The sequence below is a fragment of the Echiichthys vipera genome (assembly GCF_963691815.1).
Source record: "Echiichthys vipera genome assembly, chromosome: 13".
Classification (NCBI taxonomy): Eukaryota; Metazoa; Chordata; class Actinopteri; order Perciformes; family Trachinidae; genus Echiichthys; species Echiichthys vipera.
In genome coordinates this window covers 5,826,906-5,849,427 of record NC_139838.1, presented here as the reverse complement: position 1 = coordinate 5,849,427, position 22,522 = coordinate 5,826,906, and the positions used below count along the sequence as shown (strand labels likewise).

Here is a 22,522-nt window from a genome sequence, read left to right as displayed (position 1 = left end):
TTCACACAGTTGATTTGTTGGAGCAGGTGCGTTTGAAAACCTGCAGCCACAGCGGCCCTTTACCGGATCACTTTGACACCCCTGGTCTAGATGGTATTTACTTTTTTTTTCCGTAGGGACACCAATCCTTTTTTGAGCAGAGTTTATTATTGGGGTTCTGTGGGTGGAGCCTAAGGGACAAACCTTTGACTGGCTCATGTGTGTCTGTTAAAAATGTCCCCCATCAACAGGCACACTGCTTTACAGAAATCCCTTGCTACGTATGACGTTTTTTTTGTTGTTGATCAAATGCAACATAGCGACAAGGGTTAGGGTTATTTAATAACATCAATAAGTTAACTTTATGAAATAACCCTAACCCTTGTCGCTATGTTGCATTTGATGAAATATTTTTACATACGAACATAGGTTTTTCACCCGGGAGTCGGTTCTGTGTCCCGTGTTAAACCAAAAGTCATTAAATATGTATGTAACAAGCCTATAAAAAACACCTGTGACTTTGGGTTTAACACGGGACACAGAACCGACTCCCGGTTGAAAGACCTGTGTTTGTTTGACCCATCCTCCACCCAAACCTTCCTCCTTACGTAGTCATCTTAAAGTTCAGTTTAATATTGATGCAGATGTGTGATCCAACTTACCAACAGAATAGATGATCACGTGGAGCAGGGTATCACACTGCCTCATATCTGTGGTAGTGATAGCCAGTAGGTACAGCGACATAATACACATTGCTGCCATAGGTTTCACTCTATGATGGTGTTCTCACAGTTTGCCATACGTCATTTATTCATTTTTACACAAGCGATTATTGTGTTGTTTGTTGGTTATTGTTTGTTTTTGTTGAGCGTATTAAAAAAAAACAGGATGCACAGGAAGTAAGAAAACCTACAGTACTAGGTACTAAGTGGAGAAGGGGTAGGAATTTATAAGCAAATGCTTCTTCCTGCTCCTTTTCAAATATACAAAGGGCTTTAATGACTAGTGCTTCAAGTATAATTTATTTTTTCACATGTTTGAAATAAAGCATTCATTCATTCATTCATTCATTCATGTATTTGGTCAGTAACACCTTCTTGTGTGTTTACAAAGAAAACGCTGCAGGGTATCTTTAAAGGGGAATTTCAGTATTTTTCAACCTGGACCCAATTTCCCCATGTATTTCTGTGTTAGTGACTAATGGCAATGACTTTTTTTGAAATTGGTGCGAGTGCTGCTGCCTGGCTGCTGTGAACAACAACAATAATATTACAAAGTAATCAAACAGGGCACCTGTGCACCAACAATATACATCCACTAAAAGTACTGTTTTTTTTTTTACCATGAACACTTTTTATCATGAACAGTTTTGTAGCAAATCCTACCTAAGGTTATGCACAGAAATAAAATAAACACGCTGACAGACTGCAGGACGGACCAGAAGTCAAAATACGCTAAAACAGAAGTGCAACAACGCACAAAAAACAACCTTACGTGACTGATTTTAGCCAACAAAAGGTGACGGTTAGGGTTAGGCATGAAAGATACTGGGTTAGGGTAAGGAAAAAAAAGCAGCAAAGAATCAATAGTCCGCTGCGGAAAATCGCCAACCCAAATGTGCAACAGTGCAAAAAATAAAACAACAACAATTTTTGGTTTAACGGTTATGGTTAGGCATGAAAAACACTCGGCTCCCCTGGCTTAAAGACCTGTGTTTTAAGTGCCACCCGTCTCCCCAAACCTGCCTACCTGTGCGGTGTCACCTTTTAATACATATCATGCACGTTTTGTTGTTATATGCACGAAAAATGCATGAGAACAGCCTGGTTTTTACACTGACAGGCTTAGAGTCTGACTGGATTATGGAAAGATGGAGAAGGTTCTGTTCTCCTGCCATGCTTTGGTGTGTAGCTACTGATGCAGGTCAACACAGTAACTTTAGCTCATAGCACTAGCCTACCTCTGCTCTGTCTGCAGCAAGTGTCTCCACTCTTGGGGCAGCATTTTTCTGGATGAAGATGTGCTTTGGTAGGATGACTTCTCCTCTTTGTCTGGCAGTAGTGTCCCGGTCAAACTGCAGAGGTGATGGTCTGAAGGTGCAGTGTATTCAAAGTTATTAGGATCAGAGAAGCTGTTTCATGACACAATGTCAGATGAATCAGTCAACTCTGTGGAGTGGGAAGATTCTTAGATCTTGAACCAGGCAAGAATAACTTTGGATGTACGAAAGAATTCAAGGCCCAAATAAATAAATAAATGTATAAATCAAACTACGACAGTAAAGACCACATTAACAATGTAATTATGAATAATAATCAACATAAAAAGCACTGGGGCGAGGGTTCCTGGTTCGAATCCCAGCTGGGGCCCTTCTGTGTGGAGTTTGCATGTTCTCCCCTTGTTTGCGTGGGTTCTCTCCAGGTTCTCCGGTTTCGTCCCACAATCCAAAGACGTGCAGGTGTTCGGTTCATTGTTGACTCTAAATTGCCTGTAGGTGTGAATGGTTGTCTGTCTCTGTTTGTCTCTATGTGCCCTGTGATAGACTGGCGTCCTGTCCAGGGTTTGTCCAGGATGTCAGCCCCCCCCCCCCCCCCCCCCCCCCGATAGGGACAAGCTGTTGAAGATGGATGGATGGATGGATGGATGGACAAAAAGTCCTGGCATGGTGGGGCCTCCTTTCAATCAATCACAAGCAATTAAAAGACACCAGCGAGAACATTCACACACATATGCAACAGAAATAAAAGTACAAAACCAAATTCTCTCAAAACCATCTTTATTCTCAAGAACCAGTTCACATTAGCTGCAATCATAGTCAGTCATAAGCATCAAAATATATCCTCATGAAAAACTCCACGCTCATGTCAAAGCACAGTCCAGTGCTGGACAACAGATCACCGCACAACGTTTCCGGTGAATGCCGAGTGCAAGAGAACTTTCTCATCTTCTGTTTTTCTGGCCACAGATTAACTCCTACACCTCCACACACCTGATCTCACTTCCCTTTTTTTCCAGTACTTATTGAACAGTTGAGTTGAACAAGAAGACACTCAAACACACAAGGAGAGAAATCGGTGTTTTACGGTGGACGACTTTTTCTCGGATGCTGGTTGACCAAGAAGTTGACCATAAATGTGTTCTGCTCTTCTGTGACGGTGAAGTCCAGCTAGAGTCGTTTTTTTTTTTAAACAGTAGAACTAAAGCTGCACTAATTAAAGTGTTTTTATGAGTCAGAACATCTTGCTCATGGTTCTTTTGCAGTGTGGAAATGGGTTTGAGAGCAAGATACTGTTTTTTTTTTAACGCTATGCAAAACAATATCATGTTTACATTATGCTAACAACATCGGTAAAAAAAATCTGCAGTCAGAAAATATACATCCTTTTTCCTTTGTACTGTAAAATAGCTTTTCTATGGTGCAACTCTTGTTATTGGTTTGTAACTGAGTAACCTTAAGAGTAACAACTCATTGGAGAGATAACAGAGTGCTGGCACCTCTTCAGGAACAGTAAACATCATCTGAACCAGCATGCAGCATTGACTATGTTTACATGCACCAACAGCTCTGTGCATGTGACACTTCAAGTAAATATGGTCATAACGTATTCTTAAGGCCATCAACTCCAGTTTGCACATAACCTAAAGAAAAACACAAACATTCGTATCATTAACTAGCCTCGTGAGCCCATCCTGATCTCTGAGCTCCATTGTATTTTACTCTCCGATCAGTCTGGTAACGTGCGGTGGAGAAAGTTTGGAGAAGTTTTCCAAGTGACTGAACCGATCAGTGTTGGTTTTGAGGCAGATTTAAGTGACGAAATGAGAAGCAACTGTTCAGTGTAAACAACATGGAGGCATCCACGGATGAGATGAGTGCAGCTATCGAGCAAGCTGCTCACTAACTCTTTTTTCTCTGGATCCTTCTGTTGAATATGGACCGGGCTCCTGAAACTGGGCCTTTGATCCGTAAATTCACGTTACACAAACGGAAAATATCCTTTACCCACATGTTGTTCACTTTCTGAGCTTTACCTCGACGCTGTTAGTACGTCATACGTTTCCTTGATCTGATTGGTTGATTTGGCCCGTATGTTGGTGATAGACAGATGGTTTATCCAATCGGCAACCAGTATTTTCGCCCCTTCCCAAAAGATCTCCAAACGAGAGTTCCCAGATGGATATGCTGAGACAATGAGAATCAATCATTCTAGAGAAGTCCGGTTTATCATTAACTATGAAAAGTAAAGATTCATGTTACTATTATTTTCTCTTTTTCACTTTTAGCTCAGTTTTTGGGGTTAAAGAAGCAGTGTGTAGGACTTAGTGGCATTTAGCGTTGAATGAATACTCCTTCCCTCGACCCTCACTTTCAAAGTGGGCAGTAGCATCTCGTTGTCATCCTTACTCATCACTTACGGATGCTTCGTCAGGACCTCAACACACTGGGTAGCCCTGCACGGGTAACAGTGACACTCCACTACGGCTGCTGTTTTAAACGCGAGGAACACGTGGTTAATGTTGTCAATTCAAACAAAACTTTGTGGTTAGGTTGAGGCAACAAAACCACTTGGTCATGAATAGGAAAAGATCGTGGGTGGGGTTAAAACAAGTGCGTTTCTATAGTAACTGCACTGACAGGACTAAAAAAAGAACAGGACACAAACTGCAATTTCCTGGGTGAAAGTCCACCAAGGCCAGCCTCCCCCCTACAGACTTCAATCCTGGGCACTTATTGCCACAGATGAAAGCCTGGTACGTTGGATACATACCCTTAAGGTTGCCTCGTGCGTCTGTATCAAACATAAAAGGTCCGTGACACAACGATAGTATTTGAGGCCCTGGGAATAGGGATAGTGGATGTGACGGCTACTGCATTCCAAAAACCTTCCTAAAGTTCGCTGTTGTAGTTGGTACGGCAAACCAGTCTTTCTCTCGTACAGACAGTTGAGCTACAGCGTTAAGAATCCATTGGAATGTTTCTGGAATGCCGTAGCCGCCCCTTCAACCATCGCTGCTTAAAGTGCTTAAGGAGAACAGGACGGAAGTAGAACCTATGGTGGCCTTCAGATAAAGAAAACAACACCGAAGGACCTCTCTAGGGACAGTGTTTGTTTGTCCATTCTGGGCTACTCTAGAAACAAGGTAGACTGCGTGGAAGAGGACTGCTCCCTGTGTAGATAGGAAAGGCTCATTCTAAGCTAACAAAGACACAAACATTCTTAGTTTCATGTATAAACACTAATGAAAACGTAAATATGAATATTTGAATAGATTCCCCTAAATCCTACAGACTGCTCCTTTAAAGTTGCACTAATCCTTTCATACGAACCAGTCAAATGACTCTCTGTGAAGGAAATCGCTTGCAGTGACTACATAAAATAATCCCGCGCTCCTTAGCTCGGCGGAGCCTTTTAGTCTCTTTCAGCTAATTCTTTTTGGAGTTTTATGGGCCACAGCGTTAATGTGTTGGATCTATTTCAGCGTTCTCATCCACTCTTTTACCAGGTATCTGTTTTCAGCAGACAAGCTCAGGTAAGTAACTACACTACCTCTCCTCCACCAGTGTGCAAGCGGACAGAGTTAGCCGCTAGCTGGTGAACATACTGAAGCACTTACAGTAGCTGCTCAACAGCCAGACATTGTTCTCAGAACAGAGAGTGAATATTAGACTTACATTCATCAGGTCGCCAAAAACACCACTCCTAAGTAATGCTAGCTTCTGTCCGCAGGTGTATATAGGCTATGGCTAACGTGTTAGCCATCTCAACTTTATAAGGCCATAATATTTCAAACGAGTGATTTTCTACCTTTTATGAAGTGCTGCCACCAAATGGCCAACTGAAACTGATGAATGCAGTTTTGGAGGTCACTGTAAATATGTTAAGTTAATGTGAGATTAGGTTTTGGTCCCTTGCCAAAATCTTACAAGATTAAGCTGTGTGCAGTGATCGCTGCTGTAAAGTCTGGCTTATTGCCCTGTTTGGACAGCCGATTGAATGGGTGTCATCGCTACCACAGATATGAGGCAGGATGGCCCTACTTTACCTCCCACTTGGCTCAGTAGGCCGTATCATCTATTCTGTTGGTAAGCTGGATCACGCATCTGAGTACTGAAAGTTGTAGTGGATGGGTCAAACAAACACAGGACTTTCACTCAGGAGAAATGGTTTGCATCCCATGTAGAACCAAAAGTCGATGGTGAATATTTCAGTTAACTTTCCTACATAAAATTTAGTATTTTAACCAAAACCACAATCTTTTCCTTAACCTTACAACATAGTTTTGTTCATTTTTGTTTGAATTCAAAACATGACTCCTAGAGCATTAAAAAGTGACACCAAGGAGTCCTGACCAAGCTAACATTGACCGTTACCATGTGTATATATGATAAAGGCCTTCTGAACCTACTGGGAGGTGTAGGATACTGCTTATACCCCATAACTATGAGGCTGATAACCACTGATTTGAACACCCATTCAATGGAGTGAAATCATTCACAAATGTAGGTTTGGATTGGAAGTTGGATTTGTTGGAACTTCAAGTTCTGTTTTTATTTTTTAAAAGGTTAGTAGCCAGGTTATGAAAAATAGAACGTCATACATCTCATCTCTGTCAAGAATAATGAACTAGGTTTTGTGACTCACCTGAAAGACCACTAACCTTGAAAGTTGGTACTTTGACTATGAGAAACCCAGGGCTGGCTGCACAAGCAGATTTGAGAAATGACTTAAATCTAACCAAACATTACACTTCAGACTTCATTTTCATTAAACTGTCTAATCTTGATGATCTTTATATGTCTAGATTTAGTTGAATTTCACGCTCAATTCCCATAAGATGGAAGGAGGCTTCTTGGTCCCCCTAATCCTCTTGCCCACACTGGCCCTGTAGCATTAGTTCCTCTGCAACGTCACTGAAGGAAATTGATGGAAATATTCCACAAACCTTGATTCACAGCAGCTAAGGACAAGAGTAATATCTTTATAAATCTCAAAGAAAGTGAGCTAAATATGCCCGTTGGTGCTTGGGGGACAAAGAGCAGAGGATATAGTTATTGTTAATGGTCAACAGCCATCATGCTGTAATTGTTCCCATGAAAAGCTCGAATTGTGCGTTTGAGAGGAGATTAAATGATTAGATCATGCGGCTCTTTTGGACTTTCCAAATGTTATCGAACTGACTGGATCGAATTCTGATATTAACGCGAGTCATTTCCTGGGGGTTGTGACGCTACAAAAAAATTATCCACGGATTTACAGATAACTCTTTAACATGTAAGTCGATGGGAAAAAGTCTTTTAGGGCCCTGTGTCTCATGTGACGGGCCCGGCCGCTGTAATTGCACGGGTTTGACAGCTTTGTCAAATTGGCTTTAAAGCCCTCTGCACTTCCTGGGGGCCTGGTACAAATGACCCAATGTTTGCTATGTCTGTCAACTTGCTGTGGAGTTTTGCCCCTAAGTAAAATAAAAGTAAATTCATGTGCTTGAAATGAGTCCATTTTTATTTTGTGCAAGTGTCTTAACTCATTATGTCCCTTTATCTGTGCAGAGACCCTAGAAATAGGAACTTTACTTGCATTACAACCTAAGGAACATAGTTTTGGTTCCTGGGCCATGGTTTGTCCCTTTTCCTGAGGTAGTATGTTTGGAAGGGTGGAGTCCCCATGCTAGCATGGGGCTTAGCATGGGGATTTCTTTAAATGTTGTTGATGGTTAAACAAAGTCATGCAGCCAAATTCCTGAGACTAGTCTAAAAGTCTACAAAGATTAAAAAGAGGTAAGATAGAGCGAGTTAACAGAGTTTTGTTTCGATGAGTTTCTGTATTAAAGTAGAGCATTGATCATGAAGCAGTACATTACAAAAGACAACCAGAAGGCAGTGTTTACAAAATGAAGTCTCAAAGCTGTCACTTGTTACTTTTTAGTTCTGTAATCCTCACTGTTCTTCAGATGCAATGTTAATGCAAACACAAATGCACCAAATGAACTTTTAGGTCCTCATTGAGTTCCTGAGTTTAGCTCCTGGGATTATTTGGTTGAAAAGGGCCATTGGACAAGCCTGAGGGCAGAATTAAGCCAGGCCTAACTCTATAGATCAGTCTAACGTGTGTGTTTGTGCAACCAGCCCCGGTTGTGATAACTGACCACATGTATTTCACATTTTTTCACTTTTGCTCATCTTGTCAGTCACTGCCTGTAGTTACTGACTTTCAGTGATCAAGCAGAAACAGTAGTAACTGATGGGACATCATTTTGATTTTTGCTGTACTTTCAACTGGTTTATTAATGGCTGCTGGCAGGCTCCATCACAGAGTATCAAAGGCTCCTGCAAACAACCTAACATGAAGATGACCTCAACAGGATTAACGGACAACAGGGGTGCATGTAAACATGGCCAATGTTACTTATCCAAACGGCTCTGGCTCGGCATGGCCCGACCCTACATGTCAACCGGGCTGCCTGAGCCAGGGCGCCCTACTCCCCCCATCAGTCTCTCTCCATCTGATTGTCTGTGCATTTATCTTGAGTCTGTACAGTTTGCGAGGTGTGTGTGTGTGTGTGAGGTCCGGGTCATTCAAACACTGCAGCAAAATCTATTGCTTTGAAAAAAGGCATCACTTCACAGAAAAGAAGGGGGAAAAAAACCACAAGCTGCTTTGAGGAGTAGTGTGAAGCATAAGAAAGCGAGATATACAGAGCAAATGTTTTGTCACATTGCAAACGACAATACCGTAGAGAGGCTTTTAGAACAACAAGAAGAAAAAAAAAAGAACATTCCGGCTAAAATAAAAGAAAGGAAAAAGCGCTACGTTTTCACAATCTCATCAGCGTTCTCAGTGTACTTTGCTGATGATAAATCATACTGTTTGTGGGCCAGCCGATGTTCACCTGGCCTCCTAATCCCACTGGTTAGTGACAGTGGGGGGTCTGACCCATATGTTATCCAGGCACATGCATATACGGTATGTGCATGTGTTCAGTATGTGTACAGGTATGTACTGTATCTGTGCATGTATGTGTGTTAGTGTATATGCATGTCATCCTAAGAGGGCGGTGGGCTGTTATACAAATGGATTACTGCATGTCACTAATACAGTTCAATCAGCTATTTCCCCAGCCCACCATAGCACCATGACGTCACTGTTTTAACATACAGCCCCTTGTTATCAGGGAGTTATGAAAGAAAAGAAGAAGAAGATGAAATCAGCGTGGCCGAGATGAAACACATAAAACTTATACTGGTAGTACTGTAGAAGCTGCTAACGCAGACTAAAACACGAGTCAGAGGGAAGACTGTGTGAGTGGCATGCACTAACTAGCACAACCAGTCAAGCCCAGCAGGGATTCAATAAGGAGGGCATCATTCACTTGATTTTGGCACAGCATGTGGCATTGTTAGACAACAACGAGGACTATATGATTGTCTTCTCCTGACATCAGTGTCATTATGTGCTTTAGTTAGTCCTGACCAGTCTCTGGCAATCATGAACAAGCTCATTTTAACATGCGTTCCTTTCAATGTCGGAGGTCTGAATTTACAAGTCTGTTTGTGTGGCAAAAAACATGGACACAAGTAGTTTCTTCATGCGTTTAGCTTTGACAGTCTATTAGGGCCATGGATCAATACTTTCATTTGTTTTATTTGTTTGCAACCAAGCCCCCACCACAGCGACTTCCAGGTTGATCCAATATGGAAGTGCCAAAAACTGCAGTTCTCTGAGTGACCACTGGGGGCAGGTTTCACACTAGGGTAGTTTCTCATTGACCCCCATATTAAACAGGCCGTTTTCACAGCATCATTAAACCTGTTAAAGGCCTGGGACAAAAAAACATTCTAGTCTGTATGTTTAGGTCATATCTCCATGACAACACTGAGGGGGGTGAATTTTTTTGTACCAGGCTAGTTTTTATTTTATTGGAGGTTAAATATTATGAATAATTAGGGGCGTGGTCTTAAGTGACAGCTAGCCTCTGGCCTTCACTTCTCCTCGGAGGTATACGTCAGCCAGATGGACGTATCTCCCTTCCCCCCAACGTCACATACATGCCCTTTTTTTGGTAAGAGAAAATGAGGCGGAGTCAAAGTCTGACAAGTAGGCGAGTTCGATTGGATTGGTTATGATACGTGCATTTTTTATACAGTCTATGACTGCAACAAACTATTATTTTCATTATTTATAATCTGCTGATTATGTTCTCCATTAATTAGTTAATTGTTAGTTTTATAAAGAAAATAAAGGAAAAATGCCTGACACATCCCAAAGATATTCAGTTTACTAGAAGTAGGGAACCTTTGCTTGACCAATGACTTATCGCTGCAGCACTGCATTTGCTATATAAAAAGTCCTTAGGCAGAGTTCTTCAACAGGGGGTGTATGACCCCTAGGGGGTCCTCAGAGTTACTACAGGGGAGCTGACAAATGATTATTATTATTATTATTATTTCTTTCAAAAACATTTTTAATGTTTCTGACATGACATGATGATAGGCTTACAGGCCTTAAGGTAAAGTTCCCATCCACAGATAGTTAGGCGGAAGGATTCACTGTGCCTTCCACATGAATGTTTAAAACCAAAAATATTTAGTTAGTTGACTTTTTTCTATAAACTTACAATGTATCAAAGGCAAAGCTATGTGGTTTACTTCCGTAAATGTACAAATCTTTCTTGCACATTTCTGACTGAGGTGTCACATAAACATTCTTTACATTTGGCAGATATTTTGTCTAAAGTGGCCGAGACATAACAAGAAATATGACATTTTTCAAAATATCACCCCCTTTCTTTTTATGAATAAAATGTTTTTCTTTTTCAATGGCCCTAATATGCTTTTGTATTGCAACAGCTAAAGTTGTCCATGATATTTAGGAATTCTTTTGGAGCCTCACATTTCAAAACTGTGTAGCTACCTACAGTGACTGCCATGTCGTGATGTCACATAATGTTGTCTAAGAAAAGTTAATGTTGCAACATCTTGCCCGGGTCTGTACTCGGAGTTCTGCCTTTAGTTGTTGTCTGGTGCAAAATTCAGATTTTTCCGACATCTCTGAAACGCCGCGTTACAACTTAACGTTGTGATGTGTGGTCACATTATGATGGCGAGGCACTGAACAGCTCAGACGCTCACCACATGGATGATGGACTATATATGACAGTTAATATACCAACAAATTGGTCCAATAAAGTCGAGCAGGTGGGAGAAAGCCTAACAGGTTTCTAACAATGTCTTATTCAGGTGAGCAGCCATTTTGAGTTTTTCAACAAAAAGGAAGGAAAACACCACATTTGCATGGTTTCTAATGTATGAACAAGTGTTGATAAAATCACCATTATTTATGCCAACTGTACAATCATCTAAAAAACAAACAAACAAAAAAAAACTATAGTAAAATCCGAGGTGAGAGGTTATATCCACAATAACAACAACAAAACCAACAAAAACAAAAAGAACAGAATGCTATTCACATGTACCCGCACTGTAAGGAATGGTTCCATCCAAAACTAGACCAGAGAGCTACTCCTAAACTATGGAATGAAGTGACACTCAGTAGTGCTAATAGAAAGTTCATTGTGACGGGCCTTCTGATGGTTCCACCCCTGAGACCACCAGGGTGCCCAGGCGCTGACGTATGCACACATACACACACACATACATGCACGCACACACACACGTACACTAAAATCCATTGGTCAGTCCTCGAAGACCTCCAGGAAGAGAGGAGGGAATAGCTCAGTGGGACACTCCACTTTCATGTGAAGGAATCGGCTGGCGTGGCAGGCGCCGATCATCCGCAGGTCCGTCACCTTCATTAGCAGCTTGGGCCAGAAATGCGCCACTTTGTGTTTGCGGTAGTTGATGTAATGTTCAAAGGCCAGCAAGAACTCCTCTTGGCAGCGCTCAATTCGCTCCACGCTACTCAGGCCCGGCCGATCTGACGACAAAAACACATGGATGTTGTTAGAAAGTGGGCTGTGGGAATTTAAAGTAGAGAGCATATGTGAAAATGTTTTTTACTGAATTAAGGGAAAACTACGGCTTTATACAATTTGGGGATTCTCTTCATCTATACAAATGTTTACAACATACAGTTTGGGTAATCATTTTACCATTCGCCTTTGTTTCCACGCTCGATTCCAGACGATTGAAAAGCTAGTTAGTTTTTTTTTTTTTATCACTACCAGAGATATGAGACACTATGGCACTACTCTACCTCCTTGTTGGCTAAGCGGGCCATTTGAGAGTCCACTTGAAGGTGAAGTACATAAAAAAGCAAAAATAAACAAAACACCAGAATTTGAAGCAGACAAAGATTTTCTAAAGTCTGAAAACCAAGCCAAGAGGAGTTGCAGAAGTCAAGTTTTCTCTCAGAACAATTGAATTATGATGAAATTATTATTACTTATTTATTATTATTTACCCAACATAAGCATTAAACCTACCCCAGGTTCAAGGAGGAAAGTTGGGGTGGTGAATGGTGTCAAACAAACACAGGACTTTCACCTGGGAGACCACTGCGTCCCATCTAAAACCAAAAGTCAATGTTGACTTTTCTGTTTAGGCTCTGTCTTACATAACATTCTTGATGTAACGTTCTTAACTAACGCCAGGAAAGTTAGTACTTTAATCCAGACCACAATCTCCCAGAGCGTTAAAAGGTGACACCAAGGGCTCCTGACCAAGCTAACGAACTAGCTAAGATATGAACAGATGATACAGCCTTCTGAAGCTAATGCTAGGTGTAGCTGCTTCTTCTAACTCATAACTATGAGGCTGATAACACCCACTGATGACCTTTGAAACCAGTGGTTTCTTCGATGAAATTAATTGACTCACTTCTGGGTTTGTTTAGAACCTGTCTGATCATTTTAAGACAGGTATCTGAAGGTTAAAGGATGACTTGGATCTTAGTTTCAGAGGTTAGACCATTATTGCCATCATTGTACTAACTGAGTTCATGAAGCACATGGCTAATGGTTAGTCCAACACAGATTCACACTCAGGGCCCGTCCACACAGAGGCGCGTTTTCCTGTAACCGCACAACTTTTGCATCGTCTTGGCCGACCATCCACACACAGTGTTATTGGAGCCTGAAAACAGGATCTTTTGAAGCCGGGTCCCAGAGTGGGAAGATTTGAAAACCGCATACTTATTAAACAATGTTATCATGGCCCCATCCCTGACCTCTAACCCCTCAACAGTGCTGCTGCGTGGAGAGAGACAGATCTATTGACTGTATACTGAACTGTACTCTGAGCCACATGCATGTGAATTAATCAGATACTTTTTCCCTGATGCTCTGAATAAGTCGCTAAATTGTTCGCTAGTAGTTTTTTATAAATAAAGTTACTAAGAAGGTGTGAAAAGTCGCTAAATTAAGCAAGAAGGAGACCGCCTGTGAGTGCTTTGGGACGGGGGAAGTTAGTTACTGTCCCGCTGCTGTGAGGACAGTAACTAACCGCAGAGTTATCGGTGCATCAGAGTCCAAAACAGCACAAAAGTCTCCACTAACACCAGAAACAGGGACACATTTCTCTCTAGGATGGAGGAGGATTTGGGAAGAAACACTCTCTGGTGTTTGTATTGTGATTCTAACAACAGCGTGTCCCTGTCTCTTCTTCTCTGTTGTTGGTGTATTTCTGTGCCAGTTACAGTGCCACATCCAGGCCTGTCGTGTTTTACAGCGTTTTTAGCCGGTTTCACTGGTTTTGTGTGGATGTAGTGTGGAGCCGAGTCCGCGTGGACGGAAAACCTTTTAAGAACGGCGGAGGAAAAAAATGTCCTTTTAAATCGTGTGGACCTACCCTTAAACACTCCCAAAAGATCTGTTGTGGGACATCCATCCCAGTTTACACATTGACTTCCTGTTTCATGTAGCATACATACCATAGCTGTGCATACACTGTGCAACATGAGGTTCTAAACATTTCAGATGTACAGAGTAATAACTGAATATATGGCCACAGCCATAAAATAGAAATTTGTGATGAACCCTAATTACTTTGAAAAGCTCAGATAGGTACCAGAATTTCTCACTTGTATGAATATAATCAGCGATTGCAATCACTATATTCTCTCAGACAAGCAGAAAAGTAAATCCACAATATGCTTTGGTAAAAACTGATGAACAAAAACCTATTAACCAAACCATCTTTATTATGTGGACCATCACTGGTGCTGCATCCATATCTTCCGCTCTTCTTCAGCAGAATAAAAAAAGATTTTTTTTTTTTTTTCAAATAAATATGTCATCCTGGCATTCATCACATAGCTCAAAGTCTCAACCTTCAATATTGGTTTCAGCCCTTTAGCCTTGGAAATGGTATTGATTAAACTACTGTAAGTGTGTCAGAAGACAAGACAGATGGGCAGGTTAAGCACATGTCATGTCTACATGTACAACACAGCAGAACAGTATTGATCTCCAATGAGATGCAGAGCGTCACACAGAGAAATAGTGGTGGAGCCAAAACCAAGCTAGCTGTACAAAGCTCATCTTGATTATGGCGATTAATTGATTGACCTGTAGTTTAGTTTGGTATGGATTTTTTTGTTCTTTTTAGTATGGTTCACACAATCTGTGCACGAGGGAACAAAGCATTACTGAGGGAATAACCTTTGTCATTCTGTTTTCGTTTGTGTGTACATCCCATAATAAACGATTGCTTAACTGGTCTCTGAAATGCAAAGTTTGCAGTGTACTAATAACATTGCTTTGAAAAATGTTCAGCAGTAATGTAAACAATACGTTAATGGGCTAAAATGAAGACTAATCAGATGATGTATGCGTGCGTGATGAGAGTCCGGACAGCATGTGCTTACCGGATGAAAGCAGGATGACAGCCTGTAGAAGAGCCACCTCGGAGTCATCCAAGTTAAAGGAGGACAGTGACACGCCAAGGTCAAAGATGGCATCTGAGACTACGCCCAAGCCTCCGTTCTTAAGCTGCCCCCGCGTGACTGCCATCTCGCCGTTGAGCGTGAGGGTCTCACTTTCTGGATCATAGCGAACAGCAGCTCGCAGTGACATGATCTCCATGCAACAGCCTTTCAACAGGATGATCTGGTCTTCACAAGGCAGCTGTTTACAAGGAGGAAGACATACGCTTTGTTAATAGAAGAAGATAAGATAGAACTTTAGTAATCCAGAAAGAAATGCTTTTGTCAGAGATAGCTCAAAAGTTACAACAGCATACAGTTGAAAACAGCAGTGTGATTCATGTTAAGTTTATGAGTAATGCTTAGAACAGTGCCTAATAGAATAACAATAAATTAACATTTCGTATAATAAGTAAACTAAAATAGAAAAGAAATATTGCACACGATATTGAGATCAGATCTGACAGATCTAAACCCCATAGAGAAGCTCCGGAAAATCCTCTTCGACAAAGTAGTATCTAAGAAACCCACTCCAGTAGTGAAATCCTTCCCAAAATAAAGGTTTTTGTTGAAGTGCCTTGGTTATATAGAAAAAAACATGCTAGTACAGCAGTGGTATAGACACAGCTGATATTCTATCACAATAACAAATATTTCAGAATTAATCAAGTATTTATACTTTGTTCTCTAATTTCGATCTCCAGTGTAAATGAAACTTAGCTGCTACACTTACCTCACAAAACATAGGCAGTTTTTTGGCAAAGTCCACCACTCGGGTTATGGCAGGGGTGATAATTTTTGTAAACTGACTGAAGGCTTCTATATCCACTTTGTTTCCTTCAGGTGTATTGACCATGGACGCTTGACCAATATCCTCAGGCTGAAACAACAAAGAGAGAAGGTCGGTGTCAGAACAGTCACTGGAAAAAAAACGTCTCCATTTTTGAGAAATGTATTGAACTTAGAATAAAGTGATATTGAGTGTAAAGCATTCATGGTCAAATACGACAAAAGCGAGTGAAGTGGTCAACTCTTGATTTAGTGGATCATATTTTGCTTGGCCAATGTGATGTAAAGATGTGAATGGGTACACTTTGTTAGGGACACGTAGCACTCATATATCTACTGCACTGGTGTGTTATGCTTGTAAATGCACGCTTCGGACCGTATCAAGCACATGTTGAAAGGCAGTACATCGGTATTTGTTCTCACCTTAGTTTCCTTCACCCCCGCTGCACTCTGGTCAGAAGTATAGAATAAATTACATGTTATTTCATTAAGAAGCATAGCTTCCTCGACCTGTTGGATAATCAACAGGAATCGTGAACTTTCAATGAAGAACCCGTGTCAAGCCAACTAAAAAGAAAACAAGTTAAACTGAGGACAGATGAAAGTGTGCAGATAGAAAACAGGTGAGGACAGAAATCCAAGATGGGTATCTATGGTGCGATTCAGAGTCAAGACCCCGACTTCAAACAGGTCCTCAGAAACACACGACGACTCGGAAATTCATTATTTCATTGACGACTATCGACTATTTAACCTAAACACTATAACCGTGCTGGGACTTTACGCAATCTGTTAAACATTTCCAAATCATTTTTTCTTGTTTTTCTGTGACGTGAAAACTACTCAACAGTACCATTTGGCTAAAAACCACGAGGTTATGTGACATACAATAGAGTGAAATATATTCTGCTATATTTGTGTGACACATAAAGTAAAGTAACTTTCTTGTAAAATTCAAAAAAATAAATCCATTTCCCTAATCCACTCAAAATGTATGAATATTCTGCTACTACAGCGGTTCAAAAAACATTTCAATTCAACGAGTGTTCTTTCTGATCGCACCATAGAAACCCAAAATAAAGCCAACAGTTGAGACAGACTTTCAATCTGGACAGAGCGATTAAACTTTACAGAAAAGAATAGAAAATTAGTCGGGTGAGGTGTGAAATCAAAAGCTACAAACAGAAAAGAGAGAAGGATGAAAATGCACAAAAAAGCAAGTCATTAGTATTAGCGATTAAAGATCATTGCTCGGTACGACATGAAAAAAAATACAAGAGTAAGATGTTCCATTATAAATTAGTGCTGCTGCGTTGAGGAACACACTTTTCTCCACCGTCCAGCTAATTCTCCCACACTCTACAAGGAAATACAAAAAAACACATGGACATATTAACACAGGGAACAGAGGGACAGCGGTTGTGGTGGAAGTGGAGGAGACAGGGGCATGATGTGGAAGGGGTCTGTGAGGGGTGGGGTTGGGGGGGGGGTGGATTGGCTAAGGCAGGGTAATCAATACAATGAAGGTTGTGGTGAGGAGAGAGGGAGGAGGAGGATATCTCACCAGGAATTTCCGCTTCTGCTTCCAGTGGTTGCCCTGTGCGTTTGTGGCCATATGGGCCTCAGTCACCATGCGGATGAGGTCCCACTCCTCCTGCGTGGGCTCCTGCCGATCCCACACCGTCTTCTGCAGCTCCTCCTTCCGACGGCGCTCCCGGTTCTCCTCGATTAACTTCCGCTTGGCCAACCTCTTGCTGTCGTCCAACACCACTGGAGAGGGGGGAGGAGGGGAGGCAGGGGGAGGAAAGGGGAGACAGTGATAGCAGTCAGGAATGAGGAGGAGCAGGAGGGGAAAGCATGAAAGGATCATTTGATGGCAAGAGTGAAAATATAGGGCAACGCTACAGTTATTGCAATCTCAAACAGGGGCAGATTATTATTATAAGCACATTATAATGCATTTGTAAGGCTTTGTGAAACTCTACAAATGTTGATAATCATGCATGACAACGTAGATTCTCCTGTCAAACACTTTCGTCACGTTGGCATGAAGGTATGAGTCCTGAGATACACAGCATATTAGCACATTAACTACCACAACTTCTGCCAGTTATACAGACAGATAGAGACAGATCTCATCATAACTGATTACGAATTATACGTTTCTGAAATGAAATGGCTTAGAAGCATCTATAATATAAGCTGAATCCCCCAGATGGATTGATTCTCATTGTCTCAGCAAATCCATCTGGGAACTCTCGTTTGGAGATCTTTTGGGAAGGGGCGAAAATACTGGTTGCTGATTGGATAAACCATCTGTCTATCACCAACATACGGGCCAAATCAACCAATACGATCAAGGAAGTGTATGACGTACTAACAGCGTGGAGGCAAAGCTCAGACAGTTAACAACATGTGGGTAAAGGATATTTGCTGTTTGTGTAACGTGAATTTAATTTCAAGAGCCCGGTCCATATTCAACAGAAGGATCCAGAGAAAAAAGAGTTATAAGCAGCTTGCTCCATAGCTGCTCTCATCTCATCCGCGGATGCCGCCATGTTGTTTACACTGAACAGTAGTTTCTCTTTTCGTCACTTAAATCTGCCTCAAAACCAACACTGATTGGTTCGGTCGCTTGGCAAACTTCTCCAAATTTTCTTCGTCACAAGTCACCAGACTGATCTGAGAGTAAAATACAATGGAGCTCTGAGATCAGGATGGGCTCATGAGGCTATCTATAATACGCTCTTGCACGACTTTGTGAGCTTTAAGTAAAGTGACAGTAATGTATAAGGTTATTAGCAGTGGTATGATACTACAACACAATTATAAGGACTTATGCTGTATAGCTGGTTTTACTTTTGTGTTGAGTCTGGTTCAGTCATATACAAAGGATTCCAATGGTATTTCAAATGTTGTTATGGTCAAAATGCCCACAGAGACCGCTCAAACCATTCCTGTAGCACAATCCGCTGCTGTTCATCCATTGCACTAGGGTTGCAACCAATGACTATTTTCATTATTGATTTATCTGCCAATTATTCCCTCAATTCGTCAGGCTATAAAATGCCAGAAGGTAGTCCCCATTGCACTTTCCCAGCTGCTTCCTCCCTTGTTTATGTGAACAGTCCAAAGATATTTCGTTTACTATCATACAGAAAAGCATCAAATCCTTGATTATTAAAATAGTTGCCAATTATTTTTATGTCAATTGACTCATAGACTAATTTCAGATGTAATTTGCACAGTATACATGTGATGTATGTTAATATCAAAAGGCAAAAGTTCATCTGTGCTCTCTGTGCAGGTTACATTATACATTAAACGCATTGACACAAACAAACAATGATCTCAGCGTGTAAAACTTACAGTCGGTGGCCATTCCCACCGCAATGCACTTCTTGAAGCGACACTCTTGGCACTGGTTTCTGGTCACTTTGTCGATGACGCATTTCGCTTCGTACTTACAAGCGTAGGTTGGGTTGAGATTCTTCTGGATTGTCCGCCTGAAGAAACCCTGGAGAGCACACAGGCATATACTCAGAAATGCCTCGAAAAGAAATGCACCGAATCAGCAGCAAACAGTAGTCTAGACTTGCTTGTGTTACCTTGCATCCTTCACAGGTAATGCAGCGATAGTGATAGCCCGTGGCTTTGTCCCCGCACACTACACATAGCTCATCCTTGTCCAGGTAACTTGGAATGTACCCTGGAGGGAAGAACAAACGGTTGTCACATTCAACCGGATTTCAGTTGATGTTGAAAATGAATTGATTCATGAAATAGTAGCTTTAATAGTAATATACCATATTTTTTATTTATTTGTAATTTTACATTGTATCAATGGTTTTGGTTCAGTTTGTGGGCTTGTCTGTCAGCAGGATTACAGAAAAACTACTGGGCTGATTTTCATGCAACTTGGTGAAAGGGTGTGGAAAGGGCCAAGAAAAAACTCATTACATTTTGGAGTGGATACACAAAATATAAAATCACTTTCATTAACATTGAGAGAAAAGGTGTGGCCTTTGCAGAGATCTGCGCTCTCCAAGTGACATTGTTGTTTAAAATGTTTTGTGCTTTTTTTCCCCTTTAAAAACTGAAACTGAACCAACAAGTGGGAATGAAAGAGAAGGCTAACAAGCAATCTATATCCTGTATATACAGTGCTGTCTATATGAAATAACCACATGGTAAAGCCTATTTTGTATACTCCTGTGTGAATAACTGCCGAATGATTTGGTGCAAAATGAACACAGCATGCAAGGATCGGAACGTTTAAGCGTCGTCCAGATGATGTAAATACTGTCGTAACGCAGTTCGACCGACATCGATTTATACAACAAATTATATAGAAAATTATATTGTTTGGCGATATCTGCGCCATATTGTCCAGCCCCTGATCCAGTATATCAAGTGTTCCTTTGTGTCCATTTGTAAAATGAAGGTGCAGGCTGGTGACGTATTAATGTGGCCTTGAAATAGGCTACATTTAAAAGTAGGCTGACTCTATCGTGTCTAACAGCACGGAATACTCAATTTCCTTGCGGCAGTCATCCCAAAGGGATCAATAAAGAGAAGTCTAAGTCTCTAATGAACCTAATATTTGATTAGCACTGAGTTCCACAGATAGCACTGTCCTTCACTGATATAACACCTGGCCCAATTTTGGGATTGGGTTAATGAGTTCAGCGCTTTGACCTCTGGCAGGCTCCAGGACCAGAAGTTAACAAACTGATCAATACCTTTTTGGGGTTTGTTAAGAATCTTGCATCAGCCTTCTGTTGCCTCGCCATCAATCAATAAGGAACCCCCGCTGCCCGCCTCAGTCAAACACTCTGAGCATCAGATGCACCAAGTCCTGCTCACAGACCGCGCCGCCGCATGACGCCTTAAATCTTGGATTTACGCTTATCAGACTTAATTTGGAAAATCCCAGACATCAATGATTGATTGATCGAGGAGGAGTCATCGCTAATTAACAAAATATTTTTTACACACAATCCAGAGACAACTACAAAACAATGGAAACTATTTCATCAGTCTAACCCTAACCCAAAACTGGAAACTTGAGCATGTAGCAAAGATACCTTTTCACCGAGAAAATGTAAACAATAACAATGCGGACATCATACCTTTCCTGTGCACCCCCTGCATCCACTGCAGGTGTGAGAAGTCCGCTTTGATCTCAGGGAAATACTCCGGCTGATGGTTGTAATGACTAAGAGGGATCTCCATGCTGCAAAACTCGCTCTTAAAAACTGGAGGGCCACCAGCGTATGAGCAAGAGTAGTGCTGGCTGGGCGGCCATGCCTGCTCCATGCAGGGCTGATGGTGCAGCGGCTGGGGCTCACAGTGTCCGTACACGGGTCCTTCACCTGGGTACATGCAGTGTTCCCCAGTGCCCTGCATGCCGTAGCCTCCCACCCCAGAGTGAGGCATCTCATACATGTCTGGTATGCAGTAGTTCATCATGGAGAGCCACAGCAGAGTAGCATAAAAAGTTCTAGGTCAACTCCGAGAAATACCAAAAAATCTTAGCAGATTCTAAAAAAAAAAAAAATCAGACCATCTAACATGTGCCGGAAGTTTGGGAGAAAAACTTCATAGAGGTCGACCCTACATAAACGCACAAGTCCACAGACCACAGACTACACCTAGCAAGTGCCCCACCCGCCACCACAGGGCCGAATTGGGAAGCAGAGGAGATTTATGTATGACGACGCAGGGCTCTAATCTCACACTCCGCAAATCCTCAGTGTGCCACAGACAGTGGCCATGTCACAGATTAAGACCTTGCGTGTTGCACCTGCATCTTAATAACAACTGGACTGGAAAACAATTCTGAAGAGACTAACGCAAAATTCAAAAGAAAAACTTGAACGTAAAAAGCCTTTTGCAGAGGGTTCTCACGTGATTTAAGAGTAGTTCTCCGCGCTCACTTTAACCCTTAACCTCTGTGTATTAACCCCTCACTTATCCCGTGGGTATTTTAAACAGAATCCGTAAATGAGCTCGCTTAGGTCAGTGCCATATAATTATTCCAGCAACTATTTAGTGAAGGTTATGACACTAAGGAGATTTTAAGAAGAACCCTGACTTTCCACCATTAAGACAGGGACATGTTGTTCAACCCCTACCACAAGCACTAAGCAATTGTTGCATCGAGTTTTAATCCTTATTTTTTATTTCTAATATTATTATTAGAACTTTTAAATCTATTTTATATCTTCTTCTTTATTATTGTTTTGTCTTTTATCTAGTTCTTGAATCTATACTCTGCTTTTACTATGATTACTAATATTAAAGCTTTTTAAATCTATTTTACTATCATTACTTTTTCATAATTTCCTCTATGCGCGTGACTCGGTCTCTAAATGTTGATTGTTAAGTTGTTTTTTATTATTATTATTATCCTTTCTTGTCAGGCCTCTGTGAAGCACTTTGAACTGCACTAACCTGTTGAAAAATAAAGACTGATCGATTAAAAGTATTGTTATGCTACTATGTTAATATTAATATTAAACAGTGGGAAATAGTGACAATAAATAACACTTCTTCTTAACTTAAATCAATAATAATAATCCAAAATAAAAACTAACTAACTAGATTTAAGATTCAGATTTAAGATTCAAGAAACTCTATTGATCCCGAGGGAAATGATTGTGCAACAGTTTCAGTACAAAGATGGGAAAGGATCAGAGTGACAATAAGCATACATAACATAAATAGAATAAAAATCAAACAATTAACTAGATGTGACAGAGTGCAACAGACATTGTGGTTAAACGTAGTTTATACCATATACAACAATACGCAGCGTGCAGTTTAGCAGCATATTGAAATAAAATAAGTACAAACTAAATAAGTGATAAGTG

The 22,522-nt window shown here is 41.1% G+C and overlaps 1 protein-coding gene across 3 annotated transcripts in view; it reads right to left on the bottom strand.

Moving 5' to 3' along the window:
* Positions 1–2,746: 2,746 nt before the first annotated feature.
* Positions 2,747–22,522, bottom strand: part of thrb (thyroid hormone receptor beta) — a 159,626-nt gene continuing 139,850 nt past the window's right edge. Inside the window, exons 1-8 of one of the 3 annotated variants that reach the window (XM_083925768.1) lie at positions 20,780–21,370; positions 19,256–19,356; positions 19,017–19,164; positions 17,212–17,417; positions 16,071–16,157; positions 15,592–15,738; positions 14,802–15,060; positions 2,747–11,912 (exon numbers count right to left, since the gene is read on the bottom strand). In XM_083925768.1, coding sequence (XP_083781894.1) covers positions 11,671–11,912; positions 14,802–15,060; positions 15,592–15,738; positions 16,071–16,157; positions 17,212–17,417; positions 19,017–19,164; positions 19,256–19,356; positions 20,780–21,119 — 1,530 coding nt within the window. In that variant the 5' untranslated portion in view covers positions 21,120–21,370 and the 3' untranslated portion in view covers positions 2,747–11,670. Of the gene's footprint in view, positions 11,913–14,801; positions 15,061–15,591; positions 15,739–16,070; positions 16,158–17,211; positions 17,418–19,016; positions 19,165–19,255; positions 19,357–20,779; positions 21,371–22,522 lie in introns of those variants that run through there. The other 2 variants (XM_083925766.1, XM_083925767.1) reach the window with 2 other exon arrangements.